Here is a 19,165-nt window from a genome sequence, read left to right as displayed (position 1 = left end):
GCATTATCGGCTTACATGCTTTTATGACCCACGTCCGGTAGTTGTCTATCCCACCGCGTCAGGTAGATTTAAAGAAGAATTGCTGGTTACGTTTAAGGCAACAAATGGCGCCCAATTCAAACTTGTCTCTTGTCTACCGTTCCCCCTTAACAACACTGGTGCTAAGTTGAAATCAGATGCTAATAACATCTGTTCAAAATTTGGTATGGTTCGTTGATAATGAAAATACGAACATGACATCCACATGATGTCACACAAACTGCGCAATATCATACCATGTCTTCTTGTACCATGGTTGCGACTATTTAAATAAACGTCTAGGTATAAAGCAATATATGTCAATGGTTTTCGGCAGTCTATTTTATATAACTCGGCAGTTACACAACCCACAAACGTCATTCCAGGGTTGCCTCAAGGTCATACCTATTGTCATAATAATAGACAAGGTTATGTTTAGATAGTCAATCAATATTATTCCACTAATTACGCGTCCTAAAAATGGCCAAACAATCCAGCGTTAAATCTAGACGTAAAATAGTAACTCCTGTCTTTCATTTACAAACTAAAGACGAAGATGACAGTCAACTTTCAAAGGCCATGATTAAAATTGTGCGAAGAACAGGACAGCTCAATTTATCTGGACGTAGCCTGGCTAATGGTAAAGAAAGCAACCTTTGTAATTTAGCACTAAAGTGACGTGATGTTTCCAGTACCTGAAAAAATGTTCACAATGTATGATCTAACCCCCGAAGACACTGCCACTTACATTGACTTTGATAAGAAACCTGACGAGGAGAACTGGTGGCATTTTAAGTCGTTGACTTATTTAGATTTAAGCTCAAATGTTTTACAAGAGATCCCCGGAAAAATTGGAATGTTCGAAGATCTGACCGTGCTCAATGTAATTATACGACTAACTAAGTTAAACACGATTAACTTTACTTCCAGTTGCAAGATAACAACATATTAAGTTTACCACATGAAATTGGTAATTTAACTAAGTTAACAAAACTAAATCTTAGTCATAACAAAATTAACGCGCTGCCAATGGAATTTTATAATTTAAGTGAACTTCAAGTGCTTTCATTAGCTCATAATCAGTTGGGGAAATTGTCAAAGAGATTTGGGGATTTGGTGATGTTGCAACAACTGGTATTAGTAGTATAACTTCAATAACACAAACTTAAAAGTACGTTCCAGGATTTATCCCATAACGTTTTAACTAAACTACCTCCAGGGTTGGGATTTTTGGTGCGTTTAACTGAAATAAACCTCTCACATAATAAGTTAGTTGACTTACCACCTGACATTGTTAATTTAAGGGGTACATTTACATCGTCAAATGAACCATTTAATATTTAAGATTTTAAGGTTTGCTCAAGCTTGATGTCACTCATAACGATTTAGTGTGTCTCCCGAGTTTGGGTGAACTCACTAAATTACAATTTTTGTACGCCCAACATAATAACATTGAAGAAATCCCGGATTTTGAAGGGAGCACCCACGTCCAACAAATTTATTTTGGCAACAATTACATCAAGGTAGTATAAGTATACTTGGTTGCATAACTCTCATATTTTTAATACAGGAAGTGACCCCCGAATTTTGCGAAAATATGCCTAATTTGAAGATTCTAGATTTAAGAGATAATAAAATTGAAGCCTTACCGAACGAGATAGCTATGTTGCAACACATGATACGTTTAGACTTGACCAACAATGATTTAACTGAGTATGATTGACACACTATATTATTTTTTTATTGTTTATGTGTTTTTAGTCTTCCAAATTCGTTGGGTTTATTGCCTCACTTGCAAAATTTACAACTTGATGGTAATAAACTGAAAAAAATCAGGGCTGATATTATTAAAGCAGGCACGTGTCGCCTACTTAAGCATTTAAAAGAGAAGTTTGATGGTGAGGAGCTTGAAAATATACAAAAAGTGTCAAATGTTGCCATTTATGAACCTAAAACCTTCCCTGATAGGTATGTCCAGTTTTTGTGTTGACAATTTTATTTAAGTTGTTTTCTAGGTATACTATGAAACATTCCCGTGCTTTGAATTTAACAATAAAGCAGCTAACTTCAGTACCTGATAGTGTTTTTGAGGAAGCTAAATTAGCAGAAGTTACAATGATTGATTTGTGTAAAAACAAACTACAAACTGTCCCTGGTGGATTAAATTTGTTGGTTGATAATTTATCCGAATTAAATTTATCCATGAATATGCTCACTGAAATCCCCGAATTTATAAGCAGCTGTGCCAATTTGAAATATTTTGATTTGGGCAACAATTGTTTGAGTGCTTTGCCTGATTCTTTGGTTGATCTAATTGGTTTAAGAGAGCTCATACTCAGTAGTAACAGATTTATTAGTATCCCAGAGTGTGTATATGGTATGGTAGGATTGGAGATTTTATTGGCTAGTGATAACAAAATTACTGAGATTAATGTAGATGGTTTGAAAAACCTCAAAAGAATTGCGACTTTAGATTTGACAAACAATAATATCAGTCAGATTCCGCCAGAACTAGGAAACGTGACGCAAATCAGGTGAGTTATCAATATTTTCATTCTTGAATCAAAAACTTGTTTCAGGTCACTTGAGTTAAAAGGCAATTGCTTTAGACAACCCAGATATGCGATTCTGGAACAAGGAACGGCCTCAATTTTGAGTTATTTGAGGGATAGAATACCAAAATAGTGTGACTGTAAAATTAATGGTAACTCAGTATTAATACTCTGGTGATGGTTAGCAGTAAAATTTGAATTTGTACAAACGGTGCCATTAGTTATTATAGGTAGCTCATGTAAATACTTTATACATTTTACTATACATATACCACTTTATTTGTTGTTTAGAATGTCTTGGTGATCGGTTTGTTGTAATGTAACTTAGTTTTTATTGCCTGTATGGTCGTTAGTATTTTAAAGTTTGTAACACCAACACTCAGAAAACAATTTGTTTTTAGTAACTGTAAATAACAGCTAAATAAATGCATGATTTGTGTTTCTACTAACGATTTTTCCGTTTATTTAATGTGGTAATTTGTATAATTTGGATGAAAAATAAGTACTGGTACACCACAGATTCCACATGAAGGTTTATTTCAGGTCGACGGTTATGCGTAGATCTATGGATGAATTAGATACATTACATTACAAAATATATGCAGCGTTTACAGAGTGATAGGAAGGTATTTATTTTTTTTACTCTATTATAAACAAAATTAAAAAGAACACATCAACGATGTTTAAACGATGATTCAAATTTTCTGTTTAACTGATTACTTTAAAAATCAAGTTTAACTTGCCTCGTTTTTTTTTATTTTCGAGATCATGATGGTAAGAAAACAAGGGCACCTTCCAAAACATATTTAAATTTATTTTTCAGGCTACTAGAATTCATAGAGGAAGAAATGATTCAAAGCAGACATGACGAAACACCAAAAATAAAATCATTTCTGGAACCTTTCAAGAAAGAAAAATACAACTGCTATTTTTAAGGAACAATTCCATTTTTTGAGTAATTTTGATAATTAATAACAAGAGTAAACATTAACAAAATGGTCAAAAGTTGTTTCGACAGAACTTCCCTCGCCCCTGAAGTACGTACAATGAAACTTCCAGCATTTTCGAAAAATTGTAAAATTTGATTTTGCGGATTTTATCTTTTTATGAGAACCCCTATAAGTTTAAATAAATATATGTAAATATGTAATGCTAAAGTAAATGTAAAGAAGCATGCGTATGTTCCAAATAAGCTTTTACTTTACAAAATTTTGTGGTGACGTCAATCATCATTTTTCAGGAACACGTATTTCAACTTAGGTTGGTGCAATAATACTAATAATAAGAATGAGAAACGATATTGCAAACAAAACTAAGGCGGCAGCTCTGTGTGCAGGTGGCTGCCTGGCTGCAAGTCCTAAATTATTGGAACGCCCGGAAGTGGCCAGTTTTGCATTTTGCACAATCAAAATTATCGTACCACCCTTAAAATTTTGAATATTTCCATTTGAATATATGTAGAACAAACATATCGGTCGAAATCACATTAAATATTGTAATTATTTATTATTTTGTATTGTTTTGCAATACATTTATCCTAACTACATGTAATCCGGTTCACCAGAACTGGAAGTGATATATAGTGCCATCTGAGCAATATGCGTAATGTTTAAAATGTTTATGTTTATACTCGTACATCGAAAGAATGTCACGTAGACATTTGTTTGATTTGAATGAGTTTATTGCCTCAAAACAGATCACAAAAATTATTAATCAGCCTCAATTGAACACAATATTCTGAATGTTATTATTATAGTTCTTACCTCATCATTATTTTATTGTTATAAAGACGAGCGCATTCTCACATTCGAGAAAACGGGGTGGATCATTCTTAATTTGATCAATTGACTGATTCATTATTTTTTTTTTAAGTCAGCTTGTATAAGCAAATAAAAAAAAATATTAATGCAGTGATAAATCACAAGTATAGACACAACGTACTTTAGGTAGATAGAATTTAGTCAGCAAAATTTTGAGGAGACGTCATAAATTTTTAGGGGGGATGAGCAAATACATTTTGATCAAAAATTTACCATGCTTATGATAACTTTAAAACATCTTCAAGATTTCAAAGCATTCGGTTTTGCAGATGCTAAATTAAATTGCAAAATGTTTTATAATTTTGATTTTTTTTCAAAAATCTTTAAAAATTTAATTGCAAAGTCGTTATTATTTCGCTATAAGAAATTACCATGTAAAACATGTTTTTGAGTATCGTGTTATTCAAAGAAAACTATGTATATTAAGAAAAAATTAGAGCCAAAAATTAAGCTCCGCCCATACCTGCCCTGATCCAAATAGTACTGAAGTTTTCATTCGTTGGCAGAACTAGGGGCGGAGCCTAATTGCAAAATCCATATTTCCTTACAAAAATTTACCATTTTAAACGTGTTTTAAGTTTCTAAGAATAAAAAAAATCATCACAATTGAGATCGGGTGGGTGGGCGGGGTTTATATTTTACCTTGTTTTCTTAATATACATAGGTACATAATATTTTTTGAAGAACAACGATATTCAAAAGCATGTTTTTAATTTCTTGTAAAGAAAGAAGTATTTTGCAGTTAAGCTCCGCCCCCTTGGTTCAAAACGAATACAAAAAAATCATCACAATTGAGATAGTATAGACTTCTTTTCACAACATGAAACGTAAAACAAATTTTTTATAAGGAAATATCGATTTTGAAATTAGGCTCCGCCCCGTAATTGCAAAATCCATATTTCCTTGCACAAATGTACCATTTTAACCATGTTTTAAGTTTCTTGTTGTGAAAAGATGGCTAAGAATATTAAGAAAAAAAAAAACCCACCCGCCCTATCTCAATTCTGATGATTTTTTTATTCGTCGCAAGTCGAGGGACGGAGCATAATTGTAAAATATTATTTTTAATCGTAAGTAATCGTGTTACACAAAAAAAACTAAATGTATTAATTAAAAAAGAAAACCAGAAGAGAAGCCTCACTCATCCATCTCGATCTCAATCGTAATGAATTTTTCATTCTTTGTCAGATCGAGGGGCGGATTGTAATTGCAAAATCGATATTTCCCCATACAAATTATCATTTTAAACATGTTTTAAGTTCTTGTTTTGAAAAGATGACTACACATATTAAGAAATAAAGGCAAAATTCATATTTCTCTACAAAAATTTACCATTTTGAACATACTTTAAGTTTCGTGTTATGGAAAAAAGTTTACATATATTTTAAAAGAAGCCCGGCCCACCCGCCCTATCTCAATTGTGATAATTTTTTTTATTCGCCGTGAACCAAGGAGGCGGAGCTTAACTGCAAAATACTTATTTCTTTACAAGAAATTTGATTTGTCCGCCCTCTTGGCTGAACACGAATAAAAAAAATCATCACAATTGGGGTAGGGTGGTGGGTGGGCGGGGCTTATATTTTCCCTTTTTTTCTTAATATATGTAGTCATCTTTTCGCAACAAAAATTTTAAACAGATAACCACGTATATTAAAGAATAATATAAGCCCCGCCCACACACTTTATCTCAATCGTGATGATTTTTCTCTAACCGTTGTAATTCTTGGGGTGAAGCTTGAGTGCAAAATCCTTGTTTTTCTACTATAAATTGCTAAAATAAAAAAATCATCACAATTGAGGTAGGGTGGGTGGACGGGGCTTATATTTTGCCCTTCTTTCCTTAATATATATAGTCATCTTTTCACAATAAAAATTTAAAACAGATGACTACGTATATTAAAACATAATATAAGCCCCGCCCACCCACCCTATCTCAATGGTGATGATTTTATTTATTGGTTGTGAATCAGGAGGCGGAGCTTAACTGCAAAATCCTTGTTTTCCTACTATAAATTGCTATGAGAAATATGTTCTTAACTAATCGTGTTGTTTAAAGCAAACTATGTGTATTAAGTAAAAAAAAAAAGTCAAAAGATAAGCCCCGCCCATTTAATTTTTAATATATATAGTATTTTTTGAAAAACATTTTGCTAAAAAATATGTCCTACATGGTAATTTCTTGTAGAGAAATAAGGATTTTGCAATTAAGCTCCGCCCTCTTGGCTCACGACGAATAAAAAAAATCATCACAATTGAGGTAGGGTGGGTGGGCGAGGCTTACATTTTGCCCTTTTTTTCTTAATGAATGTAGTCAACTTTTCACAACAAAAATTTAAAACTGATGACTACGTATATTAGGGCATAATATATTAACGTAACACGTAACCGCGAAAGTTAAAAGTGGGTAATCTCGAACATCACCCCAACGACGTGCCAACTTTCAACGGATGATATAAACGACGCATACCTTCGCTACAACGGCAACGGCGAACAGCAGTTTATAAATTGACCTTTACTATGTACAATTTTGAAGTGACTTCATTACATTATTGGTGGGTATGATTAGACAAATTTTGGTTCACGTTTTACCATCTACATGAGATTCCTAATATAAATACAAAATTTGATAACAATCGGCCCAGTACTTTCGTAGATATCTGTCTAATAAAAATTGGGACGGCAGACAGACAGACGACAACGGGACACCTATTTCTTAGTACTCTAGGGGTCATGAAAGGTCGAGAACACGTAAAAATATAGATAGTCGACCGACGAACTTGATTAGAGATGGATTATTTTAAGTTCAACATGGTGAGTCATGAGGATCTGGCAACGGACTGTCAGTCAGTGGCGTAACATGCACACTTCAGAAGGGGGTAGTTTTTTAAATCGCAAACAATAACACAGGGAAACGTGAACTTAAGTGAATTGGTCAACACGCTAGCAGAAACTAAAATAAAGCAGAAACGTTGACTGGATGTCAAAAAATCTTAAATATTCGTTGTATACTCCCGAACCCACGGGAACAGTTCAAAAAAAATTAATACGCAAGTAATACCAGAAAAACAAATGTCTTCAGTGATTAAATAAATTTCATGAATCTATTAAATAAACCTTTTCTTCCATTTTGTACTTGTTTTCTTGACGCCGAATTTACACCAAAAAAGGTTCCAAGTTTTTACAATTTGAAAACTCCATTTCATCACAGCTTAATTTTTCAACGAAAAAATTGTCTTCTGACTATCCTATTATACGTAATAAAAAATAGATAAAACGAGGGATGAAATCTTCCAAGTTCCTTCTTGTTTTATTTAAAACATTTTACAAATCTTAAAGCTTATAAATATACACAAACATAAAAAGTAAACAATAAGTACATACATACGTCAAAACAGTTTTGTTTTTGAAAGCCGTTTGGACTTTCGTGTTGGCGTTTTAGCTACAAAAAAAAACAATCAGTAAACTGGAATACCGATCTAAAACCTTACCTTTCAATTCTACGTTAGTCTTGTTTAAATTATTTTCAAGATCTTCAATTTCGTCCTCAAAAAGAACCGATTTCGAGTGACTTTTGGCCGACTTACGCCCGTCCGTTTTTAAAATACTCTTGCCAGGTGTCTACAAAAACAATTAAATAGGTACTCAAAAAAAAAGTTGTACCACACAAACCTCAACACCTTTCGCGTACTGCGCCACTTTCATCATCATCAATCCCGGCGAACTTTTCCGCCGATTTTTCTCGTCCGTTTTCACCATCATTAATCTACTGCCGCTTTTCCTATTATTGGGGGTTTTCTCAACAGTTGCCTCCTGATCATTCTCACTCTCTGCGGCTTTTTTTCTCCTTGCTGCTTGAATCGCTGCCCTCAGACCTGCAGAGGCTTTTGCGTTCTTCACGGGCCTGCCCTTTTTCTTCGCAACTTTCTTCACTTCAGGCACAATTTCTTGCCAATTGTTCACTTTTAAGTTGTCTAAATTTTCATAGCGTTTGTCTAAGTTTTCCACCTGGATGTACATCATGTCCCAGAAACCGTGCAGATCTTCACACGTCACAGGCGTCTCAGAGTTGCTTTGTTGGCACGTCTCTATTAAACCCCGGAATTGCATAAATTTTTTTGTTAGCAAGAGATTCGTTTGACCGATTGTCACGTCAATGATAGAATGCGCTTCTTCTGGCACGTTTTCTTCTTCCTGCAGACATTGTTTTTACTCATTTACATCAATGATCTTTCAATTTTAGTAGAGATAATAAAGTAATTAATATACAACCTAAGTTAAAGGGTTTGTGAAACTAGAATAACTATAAGTAAGATGACGTCATCATTTTTAAAAAGGGATGAATCAAATTATTAACGCAGTCGCTTAATTGTAATAAATTTGTATATAAAAAGATGACACTTACTTTGTATTGAGCCCATTTATCCATTAAGCCAGTCAGACGAATAATTTGCTTATTTAGAATATTCATGAAGTATGCAGCCCCAGCTTTTGGAGAAGTGCACTGAGCTGAATCTTCCTTCAACGTAAAGGACTTTCTGGACTTCCGCGCTTCATATTCTTTACGGGCACTGTCTTTCCCTCTTGATACTGTAACAAAAGGACTCACATACACAGTAGCAGGAGAGGCTGTTTTCTTTGGCGTTTTGACGTCATCACTTTCACTCAAACTCTGTTTTTCTCCAGGAAAATCAGGTGACAAGAGTGAATCATTCCTACAAAAAAACATTTTGCGTGAATTTTCAAAAACATCAAAAACTAAATATTTACTGTTTTTTTTTGTTAGTACTGACTTCTTCAGGTACATTATTTTTCTTTTGGCTTGATGACGTGACTGAATCGCTACTAGAAAAATCATTTTTTCGCGAATTTTCAAAAAGACTAGCAATTACTTACCGTTTTTCTTTGTTATTTTTCTTTTCAGCCTTCTGTTTTAATTTAGTTTTTGGCACTGTTTTTTTAGCTTCAATGGGTTGAACTTGTTCGCCCCCTTTCCGAGTTTTTGATCTCGTCGTCATCCGGTGTTGTGTTTGCGGCAAATCAGTCTTGTTTTTCTCTACCCGTGTAGATTTATTTACCGAATTATTAAAATGTATCGGCTTAATATTAGCCGGCGGTTTAAACTGGTGATTTGGAGGGGCAAATTTCGATTTAAATGGCTTCCCTTTAATCTCCTTATTTACATTTTCTAAGTTAGGTAAACCTACGTTTGTAACGACCCGCGATACCTTGAAAACCGGCTTCAGGTTACTTTTCTCGGCCATTTTCCGCTTTTCTTTCTCCGCTTTCCACTTGACCAACATTTCGATTCGTTTATTAGTCGCTTTTGGTTGAGTTTCTTGTTGTGGTTGCCTTTTCACAATCTTCTCTCGATTGCCTTCTGGGGTAAAAATTGGGGACATGTTCAGTGGGATTTTTCGTTTTCCAAATAATTCTTCATGTCGATGAGTTTTCCTCTGTTCGTTCATTTTCACGACACGCTTTGTCACAGTTTCGAACTTATCTTGCTTTTTCTTATACAAACCACAATAGTGTTTTTTTAGAAACTCTGATAAGTCTTCCATTTATCGTTCTTGTGGTGGTTTTTCACGATTTAACTCACACGCGCTTTAACCGTTACCTTCGGATTTGAACGATCACAACAAACTGTTTGACGAGATGCCGTGCGGTGATTGGTTGTAAATTTAAACGAACGCACGGTGCGCCATCTGGTCGGAATGTCGAGACAACTGAGGCCGTGTATAATAGGTTGCCTATATTCAAATTGTTTAAAAATAGTTATTAATTATCGTTAAACGGGGGCAAGAATATAAATTATAACCAGAAACCTTAAACTGGAATCCTTTACTTTACAAATAAACGATAATAATGCTATCTTAATCTTAAATTAATTCTTGTTGTTTGTGCAGTTGACAGAGCTAAGTGACAATAACATTTATGGTAGTTATTATTTTCAACAAAGAAAAACAATTTCTTTTAGTTATTTATCGAGTAAGTACTTAGTGTGACAAGAGTCCTTATATGGTGCGTTATTGTGGACACCATTAAAATCAACACAGTGGTCATACAAATCAAAAAATATAGATGGTGATAAAAGTAAAGCACAAAATAAAACCGATCCTGTAGGGCATTTAATTCATGACCAAATATTTTTCGGAACAGAATTGAAATAGAGTGGCATGTTTGTTCATGTTATCAAATTTTTGCGCGTAATAATGGAGAAATGAAAAAAAAAACCTATTAATAAATGTTACTGTTATGAACACTTTAAGTACAGTTTTCCCTGTTTCGCTTAAACAAATGTACATTACGTGGACCTGTTTATCTGCGACACACGCGATATAGAAAAAAGCAGCAGTAATCATAAACTTTACGTTTCATCCATAAAAGATTAGATACATTATGTTGCAATAATAATAGGTCATCAAAAGCATTAGTTATTACCGCCTGTTGTTATCTTTAACGGTAAAAGACAAACAGCTTGTAAAAACATCTGAAACATCCGGTATCTGCTTTTTTAAATTACCAACATTACTTCCTGAATTTTATTTATACGTTGTTAATTCTGAACTGTTTAAGAGTTATGTCGATTGCACAAGGTTCGCGAAATAATTTAGTACATCAGAAGACAACTTAAACAAAATGAGTCACAGCATCACAGTGCTAAATTAAGCGACTTTAGTTCCCGTCCTTACAACTCAGTCAAGCTTAATTAAATTTTAAGACCCAAAAATAACACAGCGACTCCAAAATCACGATTTTTTGTGCGCATATCGTGACTTCATCAGATCCATTTAAATCTTCCAAATCACCTATTCTTGTAAGTAAACAAACAAATAATCACCCAATAAGGAAACATGATCGATCAAAACCATCTAACAATGAGATTAACTTCTCACAAATAAATCATTCTCAAAGGCGCGGAAGATGGGATTAAAGTCCGTAAATTAACGATTTATTTGTTACACAAAGCTTCCAATCGTTTAATAGAGGATTAGTCAAAACAGTTTTTTCTGCAAACCCAAAAGCGGAATCCATTTCGGCGCCGAGGACCATCAATACGGACGACGTGTGTGATGCACTAAACAAAATTTTTGGTGAATATTTTTTAGAATTAGAAGATATGCTTTTGACAAAAAGAAAGACATTTACCGCAACACGTAAGACTTCTTAGAAAATTTGTTAAGACACTAACATTACTTAAGAATATTGATTAAAATGTATGTATGCATCACCCTCGGAAATTTAATGACGTCATTTAAAAAACTATTTATTGAAAAATACGCTTTATTTTATCCATCTAATTTCCTGGAAACACGATACTGTTATTTGGTGGTATATCACCAAAAGTGAATGACGTCATTTCAAAAAGTTATTCAGTGAACCGTCTTTTAGATGCATATTATTAAATTCCGCTTTTTCTGCTTTAATATTCTACCGTTATTTTTATGTTACAAACTACCCACGTCTCAAAAAAATATTCACACGGTAAAATCGAGGAAAGCTCTGTTATAGTGTGTCCAGTCGTGATTTTTATAATTTTCAAGCCCTCTGCTCAGTACTTGAACTCGTTGCTCCGCGCGTAGGAAAGTACAGCACAGGACAAACTTAATGCATTGCATCCCTCCGATCCGGGTCAACTCAGACCAGTTGTTCGATCGCACTACTGAATTGCCGATCGCTTAAGTCGAGCATACCTATATTGGAGACACAGAGTACAACTAGTTTTTGTCTCAGCTTAGGTGAGTGACTTTCTTGGCGAAGGTTTCTGCTTAGTTTAGAACTGGCTTGCACAAGCTGAGCTGCGTTTGTCAGCTAGAACCGCGACGCGGAAAAGCCGCGAAATTTTCTTCAGTGGGTTAGGCAGTGTCGTGTGTCCGTCGAGCAGAGAGCCAGTTTGGTCAGGTGAGTTTTTCTGACCTCATCTTCGATTCGAACTTGCGTAATTTCGATTTTTTCGCCACTGCTAACAGGATTCGGGTTTTTTGGGCAACGTGGTGCAATTCTGATGATGGCTAGTCATAATTGGCGAAACACCGTTAGGCGAGAGAGTAATTTTGGCGATTTCGACTGTCATGTAATTGCGGCGTGGAGTAAGTGAATCAGTATTTACTTGCGGATAGAAGAAAGGAACCCGTTAGGTTATGACAAGCAAAGTCAACAACACGATGTGTTTTGACAGGATTTGTTGATTGTTTTATCTGAGGGGTTACACCTACTGGCGAATGAAATTCTGACAAAAAATTTGATTATATAGCCGGATTAGATAATCCGGGCGCGTATGCAACTGGATATCTATATTCACTTTCCTTTAGTAAAAGTCGTGGTCGTCAATGTGGGTAGGTGTAGTGAATTGGCCCAAGGTCGATGTTCAGGGGGCAACAGTCTGAAACCTACACAGATAGGTATTTGATAAGTCATCCGATTGGCGATTTTTCCTAGATCTCGCCAAATCATCTACAAAGTCACCGTCAAAAAACGAACACGGAGAAAGTCCAACAGTCCAAGTGAAACAATAAAAGAAGCTGCACTTCGCAACAATGGATAAAGATTTAGATCATCTCCTAGTAGCCGGCCGACAGCTTCCACTCTTTCTGTTTTGGCGCCGCTTATAAAGTCAATGTCATAAAAAAGGAATTTGGCATAAATTTTCTCCAGAGGTTCGACATCGGCGCTGGCATTTTTAACGACCGCTTTATTAATTAGAAGTGTCATTAAACAGCATTTCACCTTTGGTTCTCATCTAGCACAACACGAATAAAAGTTTCAATAATTTGTATGCACATAAAAACTCATTAGATGCCGAGTCGTACAATAAATTAGCGCTTTCACTTTACACAGAAATTGGATCAAATTCATTATTTTAAATGGCAGCTTAATAGATTTTATGAAAAAGACTTTAAATCATATTGCGACACTGTGAATTTTCCCGGAGGTTGGAGAAAATTGACATGCCACGAACGAGTCTTTAAATATAATATGAAGTGACGTCATGTTGAGTAGCTACAGATTTACTGTATCATTTATTTCGAACAGTTACCTAGATAGAGGTTGTTCAATTGAATTTTAAATTAATACTTGGTAGATTGCTTCCAAGTTCCAAGAAGTCGCCAGATAAATGATCACCAGTTACTGGCTTGTCAGTATGAAGGTTGTTATGAAATACTAATAATTAAAAGATCAACTCTCATATAGAGGAGTATCGCGACATTGAGCAAATTATTAATATACTAGGTGTACCTACTATACAGGGTGTCCCAGAATTCGCGCCATTCCCGTGAATGACATGTTCCCTGTCCCGAACTGTGCCGTAATTCGCAAAAAGAATTGTCCAGGCTTTAACGGTGTGAGAACTGGAAGGCGATTAAGTTGACCAATAGAGAGGCTGCTTTTATATCCGAACGTTTCTATGTTCAAAGTTACCTATGCCAAGAACAAAAAATTGGGTAATACTAAAGTTGAATGAATTTTTTCCGAATCCCCCTCCGTCAATAAAAGGAAACAGAAGTGTGGTTATAAATTTAATCATTTTGACAATTGTTTGTCATAAACTGTCACGAAGTTCATCACTGACCTGAAGAGACGCTTCTGCGCCAAAGATGACTGATTAATGTACACAGAGACGTCAAGGTTTACTTTAAGGCCAGTAGCATGGGACAGAAGTTATTTCTGCGGCCATTCTAGTTAAATTGTGTTTAACTGGGCTGTACATGTCAAAAGAGAAGCTGTTTCATTTCATCGTAGGCAAATAATACATTTATTACTATTCTACATAGTGTGGATACCAAAGAGCAGGTATTAGAAGTCATTTCCTTAGAGCCCCGTGAATAATGTGTTGTTTTTTTTAACGAAAATTAGTACATTTTCAGAATTCACTATGCATCATATCCCTGATATTAAGTTTATCGTTATTTCTAAAAAAGAGTACCACATGTCCATTCAAAGAACGTTATTAAGTGTACTAAAGAGAAGATGGATCTTTTCAGCCTAGTCGGAAAGGCCGTGCTGGGGCTCCACGGAATGTACGTGTAGGTGCTGAAGAGCAAGTGTTACAAAACATGGAAGCGGATCCTAGGAGAAATGTCCGCTGCGTAGCGCAAATGAGTGGATGCTCAAGATCGACCACTCATCGTATCCTACAAGAGAGAAGACTGCATCCTTACCATTACACGAGGGAGCAGCATCTGCGACCAGCCGACTACCCGCAACGAGTACATTTTGCTCAATGGTTACTGCGACAAAATGAACTAAATCCTGATTTTTCACGGCGCATTCTTTTCACCGACGAATGTTCATTTTCCCGAGAAGGAATGTTTAATGCACACAATTGGCATTTCTGGGCACACGAAAATTCACATCTCACTAGGGTGAGAGCATATCAGGAGCGATTTACTATTAATCTATGGCCTGGAATCATTGGCACTAGTGTGGTACAAATTTTAATACATCTGATAAAATTATCGCTAAACTCCGTTCCTGTTTATTTCGGTGGGGCCGTTTGTGTTACCTGATTACCTTAATGGGGAGGTATATGCTAATTTTCTACGACTAGAGCTTCCGACGTTGTTGGAAGACGTTCCTTTGAATGTACGGCGGAATATATGGTTTCAGCACAACTTTAAAGAAACTGTTTTAAATCATATGCAACATCAATATTATTCTTGAATAAGTCTCTGTTTTCATTATCTCCCCCACTTGATTGACACCACAGCAGGTACCTATGATCTCAATACACCAGAGAAGTGGAGTCTCGTCTATTTTTTCGTTGCTTAGATTAGGTATCAGCAACAAAGCTGTTCAGTAAAAATTGATACTGTTTATTGAAAATCATAAGCACCGATTAATCAAAAGCGATATTTATGTTTTAGTACACTTAATAACGTTCTTTGAATGGACGTGTGGTACTCTTTTTTAGAAATAACGATAAACTTAATATCAGGGATATGCTGCATAGTGAATTCTGAAAATGTACTAATTTTCGTTAAAAAGAACAACACATTATTCACGAGGCTCTAAGAAAATGACTTCTAATACCTGCTCTTCGGTATCTACACTATGTAGAATAGTAATAAATGTATTATTTGCCTACGATGAAATGAAACAGCTTCTCTTATGAAATGTACAGCCCAGTTAAACACAATTTAACTAGAATGGCGGCAGAAATAACTTCTGTCCCATGCTACTTGCCTTAAAGTAAACCTTGACGTCTCTGTGTACATTAATCAGTCATCTTTGGCGCAGAAGCGTCTCTTCAGGTCAGTGATGAACTTCGTGACAAACAATTGTCAAAATGATTAAATTTATAACCACACTTCTGTTTCCTTTTGTTGACGGAGGGGGATTCGGAAAAAATTCATTCAACTTTAGTATTACCCGATTTTTTGTTCTTGGCATAGGTAACTTTGAACATAGAAACGTTCGGATATAAAAGCAGCCTCTCTATTGGTCAACTTAATCGCCTTCCAGTTCTCACACGGTTAAAGCCTGGACAATTTTTTTTGCGAATTACGGCACAGTTCGGGACAGGGAACATGTCATTCACGGGAATGGCGCGAATTCTGGGACACCCTGTATTATGAAACATATCAAAGAAATAAATCAACAAAGTATTTAACGTGACAGAAGCTATAATTTTCAACTGACATACAGACCAAACGAAGATAAAATAAAAGGAAGATGAAATATTGTTATGATTAGAACTAACGTCCTCGGGCATCGACTAATTGCACCTACTACAAAAAAAAAAACAAAACTAGTAGTTAAATGTAGATTATTGTTGATATAGTAACGAGTAAATAGGTTTTTATAGATGTATAAAAACATATTTGATTGGATCGAATTTTTTAAAATGGGTACGATTCAAATTCACGTCAATAAACCCATTAAGGCTATTAAATTTGAAAATGAGGGCATAAAATATTACCTCATTATACTCAGTACAAAAATAAGTTCTTCATTATGTCGATAATTTACATACCAACTGTCGACGGATTATAATTCAAAATCGGTATTCTAATTAGATTAGCTCCTCAAACGTAATTAGGAAGAAAACTTTGTTTTGACAGGTTTCAACTGTAATATATTATGTATATCTCGCGGTGGAAGGTTATTAAGTAGTGTTTCAGTTTCAGGTTGCATAAATACAAGCCGATTAGAACAAGCCTCACTGACAACAGTATTAGCAATCTTCACAATAATTAATGTTGATAATTCTAATAATAAATTAGTATGAATTCCGACTGTACGGAAAATTTCTAAAAGTTGGTATAACAAAATAGGTTAATTGAGAACATAATATATTCTGTGACTATGAAACAAGGAAGTAATATAGCAAAAATTATTAACAAACTAGATCGAAATCAGAATCACGAAAATTTAAATAATAGACCACTCGAAAGAAAACTACCAAGATGTATGGGTGATTGGAAAAATGGAATGCTCTAACTACCTCCAATATATCAAGGATATCAAAAAAGTACAAGACTAAGAAATGCACCCAAGACATCGTGATTTGACGTGAAGGTCACAAAGTGAATTGCAATCAAAGACAGGAAGAGGGAATGAAATTTGTGGAGGAAGTGGTGTCAGAGTGAGAAGTTATTCGATGAAGAATCAAAGTGTTGCGACTTTTAGTACCCAATTTCTACTAAAAAAAATTCGATGAAAGTGAAATAATCGGTTGTTAATTGTTACGCAGCTGAAGCGGAAGTATTTAACAATATTTTGACATTTCCTGAAACTATACCTGGTTTTAAAGTGGTCGGTGCTATAGTTTAAAGCAAGTTATAGAGAAAAAACTTTGAGTAACACGGTTTCTGGGCAGCTAGTATTATTTTAAATATTGTTGCTAAATAAATATTTAAACAAGAATAATTGTATCGATCTTTCTCCTAGAAGTAGAACGAATTATATAAAGACGAAAAAAAAAACGCGTAAGAACGTAATAATTGCACGAAAAATAAAAAAGAAAATTCACTGAAACATTTGAAAAAACTTAAAAAAAAACACTTATAACGATTTAAAAAAAAACGAAAAAACTATCACCCAAAAAAAAAAAACAAAATTATAACCTTGTGGCTTCTCCTGCTCTAATTTAGCGAGTCCCCTCTTCTTCATATCTGAACCCACTGCAACAAAAAATACCTTTAAAAGTAACACAAATTTTATGAATACTAACTTTTAATAACGATATAGATCATCATTACAGAACTAAATTTAAATAGTCAAAAATATTATCTGAGCACAGAAAGTTCTCAAAAAAAATCTAATTTTGATTACTTTTCGTGGTAACCGTTATACAGGGTGAGTCACCAAACTCACGGCTTTCGATATCTCGTTAATTATAAGAGACAAAAAAAAAGTTAAAGATCAAAATTGTACCGTTTTTCGACTATACAGAGCGTTTTGTTTTTCAGGCATAGCACACAACTTTTTTTAATAGAATTTATTAAAAAATAAATAGAATTTAATAAAAATATACAGGGTCTATTTTTATATATTCTCATTAGCTTTTTCCTAAGCTTTATAATATGGATTTTGCAATTAAGGTCCACCCTCGGTTAAAAAAAATCATCACAATTGCGATAGGAAGGATGGGCGGGGCTTGTATTTACCCTTGTTTTTTTAAATATATGCTTAAAGCATGGTTAAAATGGTAATTTTTTGTAGAGAAATATGAATTTTGCAATTAGGCTCCGCCCCTCGGTTTGACGACGAATAAAAAATGCATCACAATTGAGCTAGAATCGATATGGGTGGGGCTTAATTTTTGCCTTGGTTTTTTCTTAATATACATAGTATTCTTTGAACAACACAATAGTCAAAAACATGTTTTTAATTTCTTGTCAAGAAATAAATATTTTGCAGTTAAGCTCCGCCCCTTTGGTTCACGGTGAATAAAAAAAATCATCACAATTGAGATAGGGCGGGTGGGCGGGGCTTACATTTTGCCTTTTTTTCTTAACATATGTAGTCATCTTATCACAACAAGAAACCTAAAACATGTTTAAAATGGTAAATTTGTATAGGGAAATATCGATTTTACAATTAAGTTCCACCCCTCAGCTTACGACGAATAAAAAAAATCATCAGAATTGAGATAGGGCGGGTGGGCGGGGCTTATATTTAGCCTTTTTTTAATATATGTAATATTCTTTTCATAACAAGAAACTTAAAGCATGTTCAAAATGGTAAATTTTTGTAAAGAAATACGAATTTTGCAATTAAGCTCCTCTCCCCGGCTCACGACGAATAAAAAAGATCATCACAACTGCGATAGGGCGGGTGGGCGGGGCGTATATTTAGCCTTGTTTTTTTAAAATATATGTATTCTTCTTTTCATAACAAGATACAAAATGGTACATTTTTGTAGAGAAATATGAATTTTGCAATTACGCTCCGCCCCCCAGCACACGACGAATAGAAAAAATAATCACAACTGCTATAGGGCGGGTGGGCGGGGCTTATATTTAGTCTTGTTTCTTTAAATACATGTAATCTTTTTTTCATAAGAAGAAACTTAAAACATGTTCAAAATGGTAAATTTTTGTAGAGACATATGGATTTTGCAATTAAGCTCCGCTCCCCTAGTGACGACGAATCAAAAAAAATCATCACACATAGTTTATTCTGAAATACTTGTTGTTTTTAAAATGTGTGTTGCACTATTTTATAAAAGGAGAAATCCATTACATCAAAATTTAATGCACAGAATGACTATTAAAAAAAAATTAAGACGTTAAAATTTTTAAATATTGATATTTCAGCTTCTTTTAAACA

General features: G+C 34.5%; 3 protein-coding genes across 7 annotated transcripts in view; 2 read left to right on the top strand and 1 right to left on the bottom strand.

Annotated features, from left to right (window-relative positions):
* Nucleotides 1–407: 407 nt before the first annotated feature.
* Nucleotides 408–3,629, top strand: LOC135141607 (leucine-rich repeat-containing protein 40-like). 2 transcript variants are annotated; one of them, XR_010282406.1, is made up of 11 exons: nt 408–658; nt 711–901; nt 949–1,152; nt 1,201–1,324; nt 1,372–1,541; nt 1,589–1,731; nt 1,780–1,986; nt 2,034–2,552; nt 2,598–2,722; nt 3,114–3,196; nt 3,394–3,629. XR_010282406.1 is itself a non-coding variant. In XM_064072866.1 (9 exons), exons 1-9 carry the CDS (start codon nt 499–501, stop codon nt 2,701–2,703), a joined length of 1,824 nt encoding a protein of 607 aa, XP_063928936.1. In that variant the 5' UTR covers nt 408–498; the 3' UTR covers nt 2,704–3,020. The 2 variants fall into 2 exon arrangements, 1 of the variants encoding a protein (XP_063928936.1); XM_064072866.1 differs by lacking the exons at nt 3,114–3,196; nt 3,394–3,629 and having other exon boundaries at nt 2,598–3,020.
* Nucleotides 3,630–7,671: 4,042 nt separating this feature from the next.
* On the bottom strand, nt 7,672–10,015 carry LOC135135060 (guanylate kinase-associated protein mars). 3 transcript variants are annotated; one of them, XM_064064008.1, is made up of 6 exons: nt 9,284–10,015; nt 9,158–9,232; nt 8,793–9,102; nt 8,060–8,581; nt 7,879–8,008; nt 7,672–7,829 (listed from the first exon to the last, which is right to left on the bottom strand). In XM_064064008.1, the coding sequence occupies exons 1-6, from the start codon at nt 9,949–9,951 to the stop codon at nt 7,777–7,779; spliced, it is 1,758 nt and encodes a 585-aa protein (XP_063920078.1). In that variant the 5' UTR covers nt 9,952–10,015; the 3' UTR covers nt 7,672–7,776. The 3 variants fall into 3 exon arrangements, with proteins under 3 accessions (XP_063920078.1, XP_063920087.1, XP_063920097.1); XM_064064017.1 differs by having other exon boundaries at nt 9,158–9,229; XM_064064027.1 differs by lacking the exon at nt 9,158–9,232.
* Nucleotides 10,016–12,122: 2,107 nt separating this feature from the next.
* Nucleotides 12,123–19,165, top strand: part of LOC135141593 (uncharacterized) — an 81,223-nt gene continuing 74,180 nt past the window's right edge. For both annotated transcript variants that reach the window (XM_064072852.1, XM_064072835.1), the window contains exon 1: nt 12,123–12,292. The gene's annotated coding sequence lies outside the window, so the exon portion shown is untranslated. The remainder of the gene's footprint in view (nt 12,293–19,165) is intronic.

The sequence above is a fragment of the Zophobas morio genome, unplaced genomic scaffold (genome assembly GCF_036711695.1).
Source record: "Zophobas morio isolate AGI-343-1 ecotype UQ-CSIRO unplaced genomic scaffold, CSIRO_AGI_Zmor_V1 ptg000004l, whole genome shotgun sequence".
Lineage (NCBI taxonomy): Eukaryota > Metazoa > Arthropoda > Insecta > Coleoptera > Tenebrionidae > Zophobas > Zophobas morio.
This window is presented reverse-complemented; position numbering and strand designations above follow the sequence as displayed.

What these genes read in the sequence shown, in the direction of transcription:
- LOC135141607 (XM_064072866.1), top strand. Translation starts at nt 499, where the DNA reads ATGGCCAAACAATCCAGCGTTAAATCTAGACGTAAAATAGTAACTCCT. An exon ending in TGGACGTAGCCTGGCTAATG is followed by an intron (nt 659 to 710) that starts GTAAAGAAAGCA and finishes TGATGTTTCCAG; the next exon opens with TACCTGAAAAAATGTTCACA. An exon ending in AAGATCTGACCGTGCTCAAT is followed by an intron (nt 902 to 948) that starts GTAATTATACGA and finishes CTTTACTTCCAG; the next exon opens with TTGCAAGATAACAACATATT.
- LOC135135060 (XM_064064008.1), bottom strand. Translation starts at nt 9,951, where the DNA reads ATGGAAGACTTATCAGAGTTTCTAAAAAAACACTATTGTGGTTTGTAT. An exon ending in AAAAATAACAAAGAAAAACG is followed by an intron (nt 9,233 to 9,283) that starts GTAAGTAATTGC and finishes TGATTTTTCTAG; the next exon opens with TAGCGATTCAGTCACGTCAT. An exon ending in ATAAATGGGCTCAATACAAA is followed by an intron (nt 8,582 to 8,792) that starts GTAAGTGTCATC and finishes CAATGTCTGCAG; the next exon opens with GAAGAAGAAAACGTGCCAGA.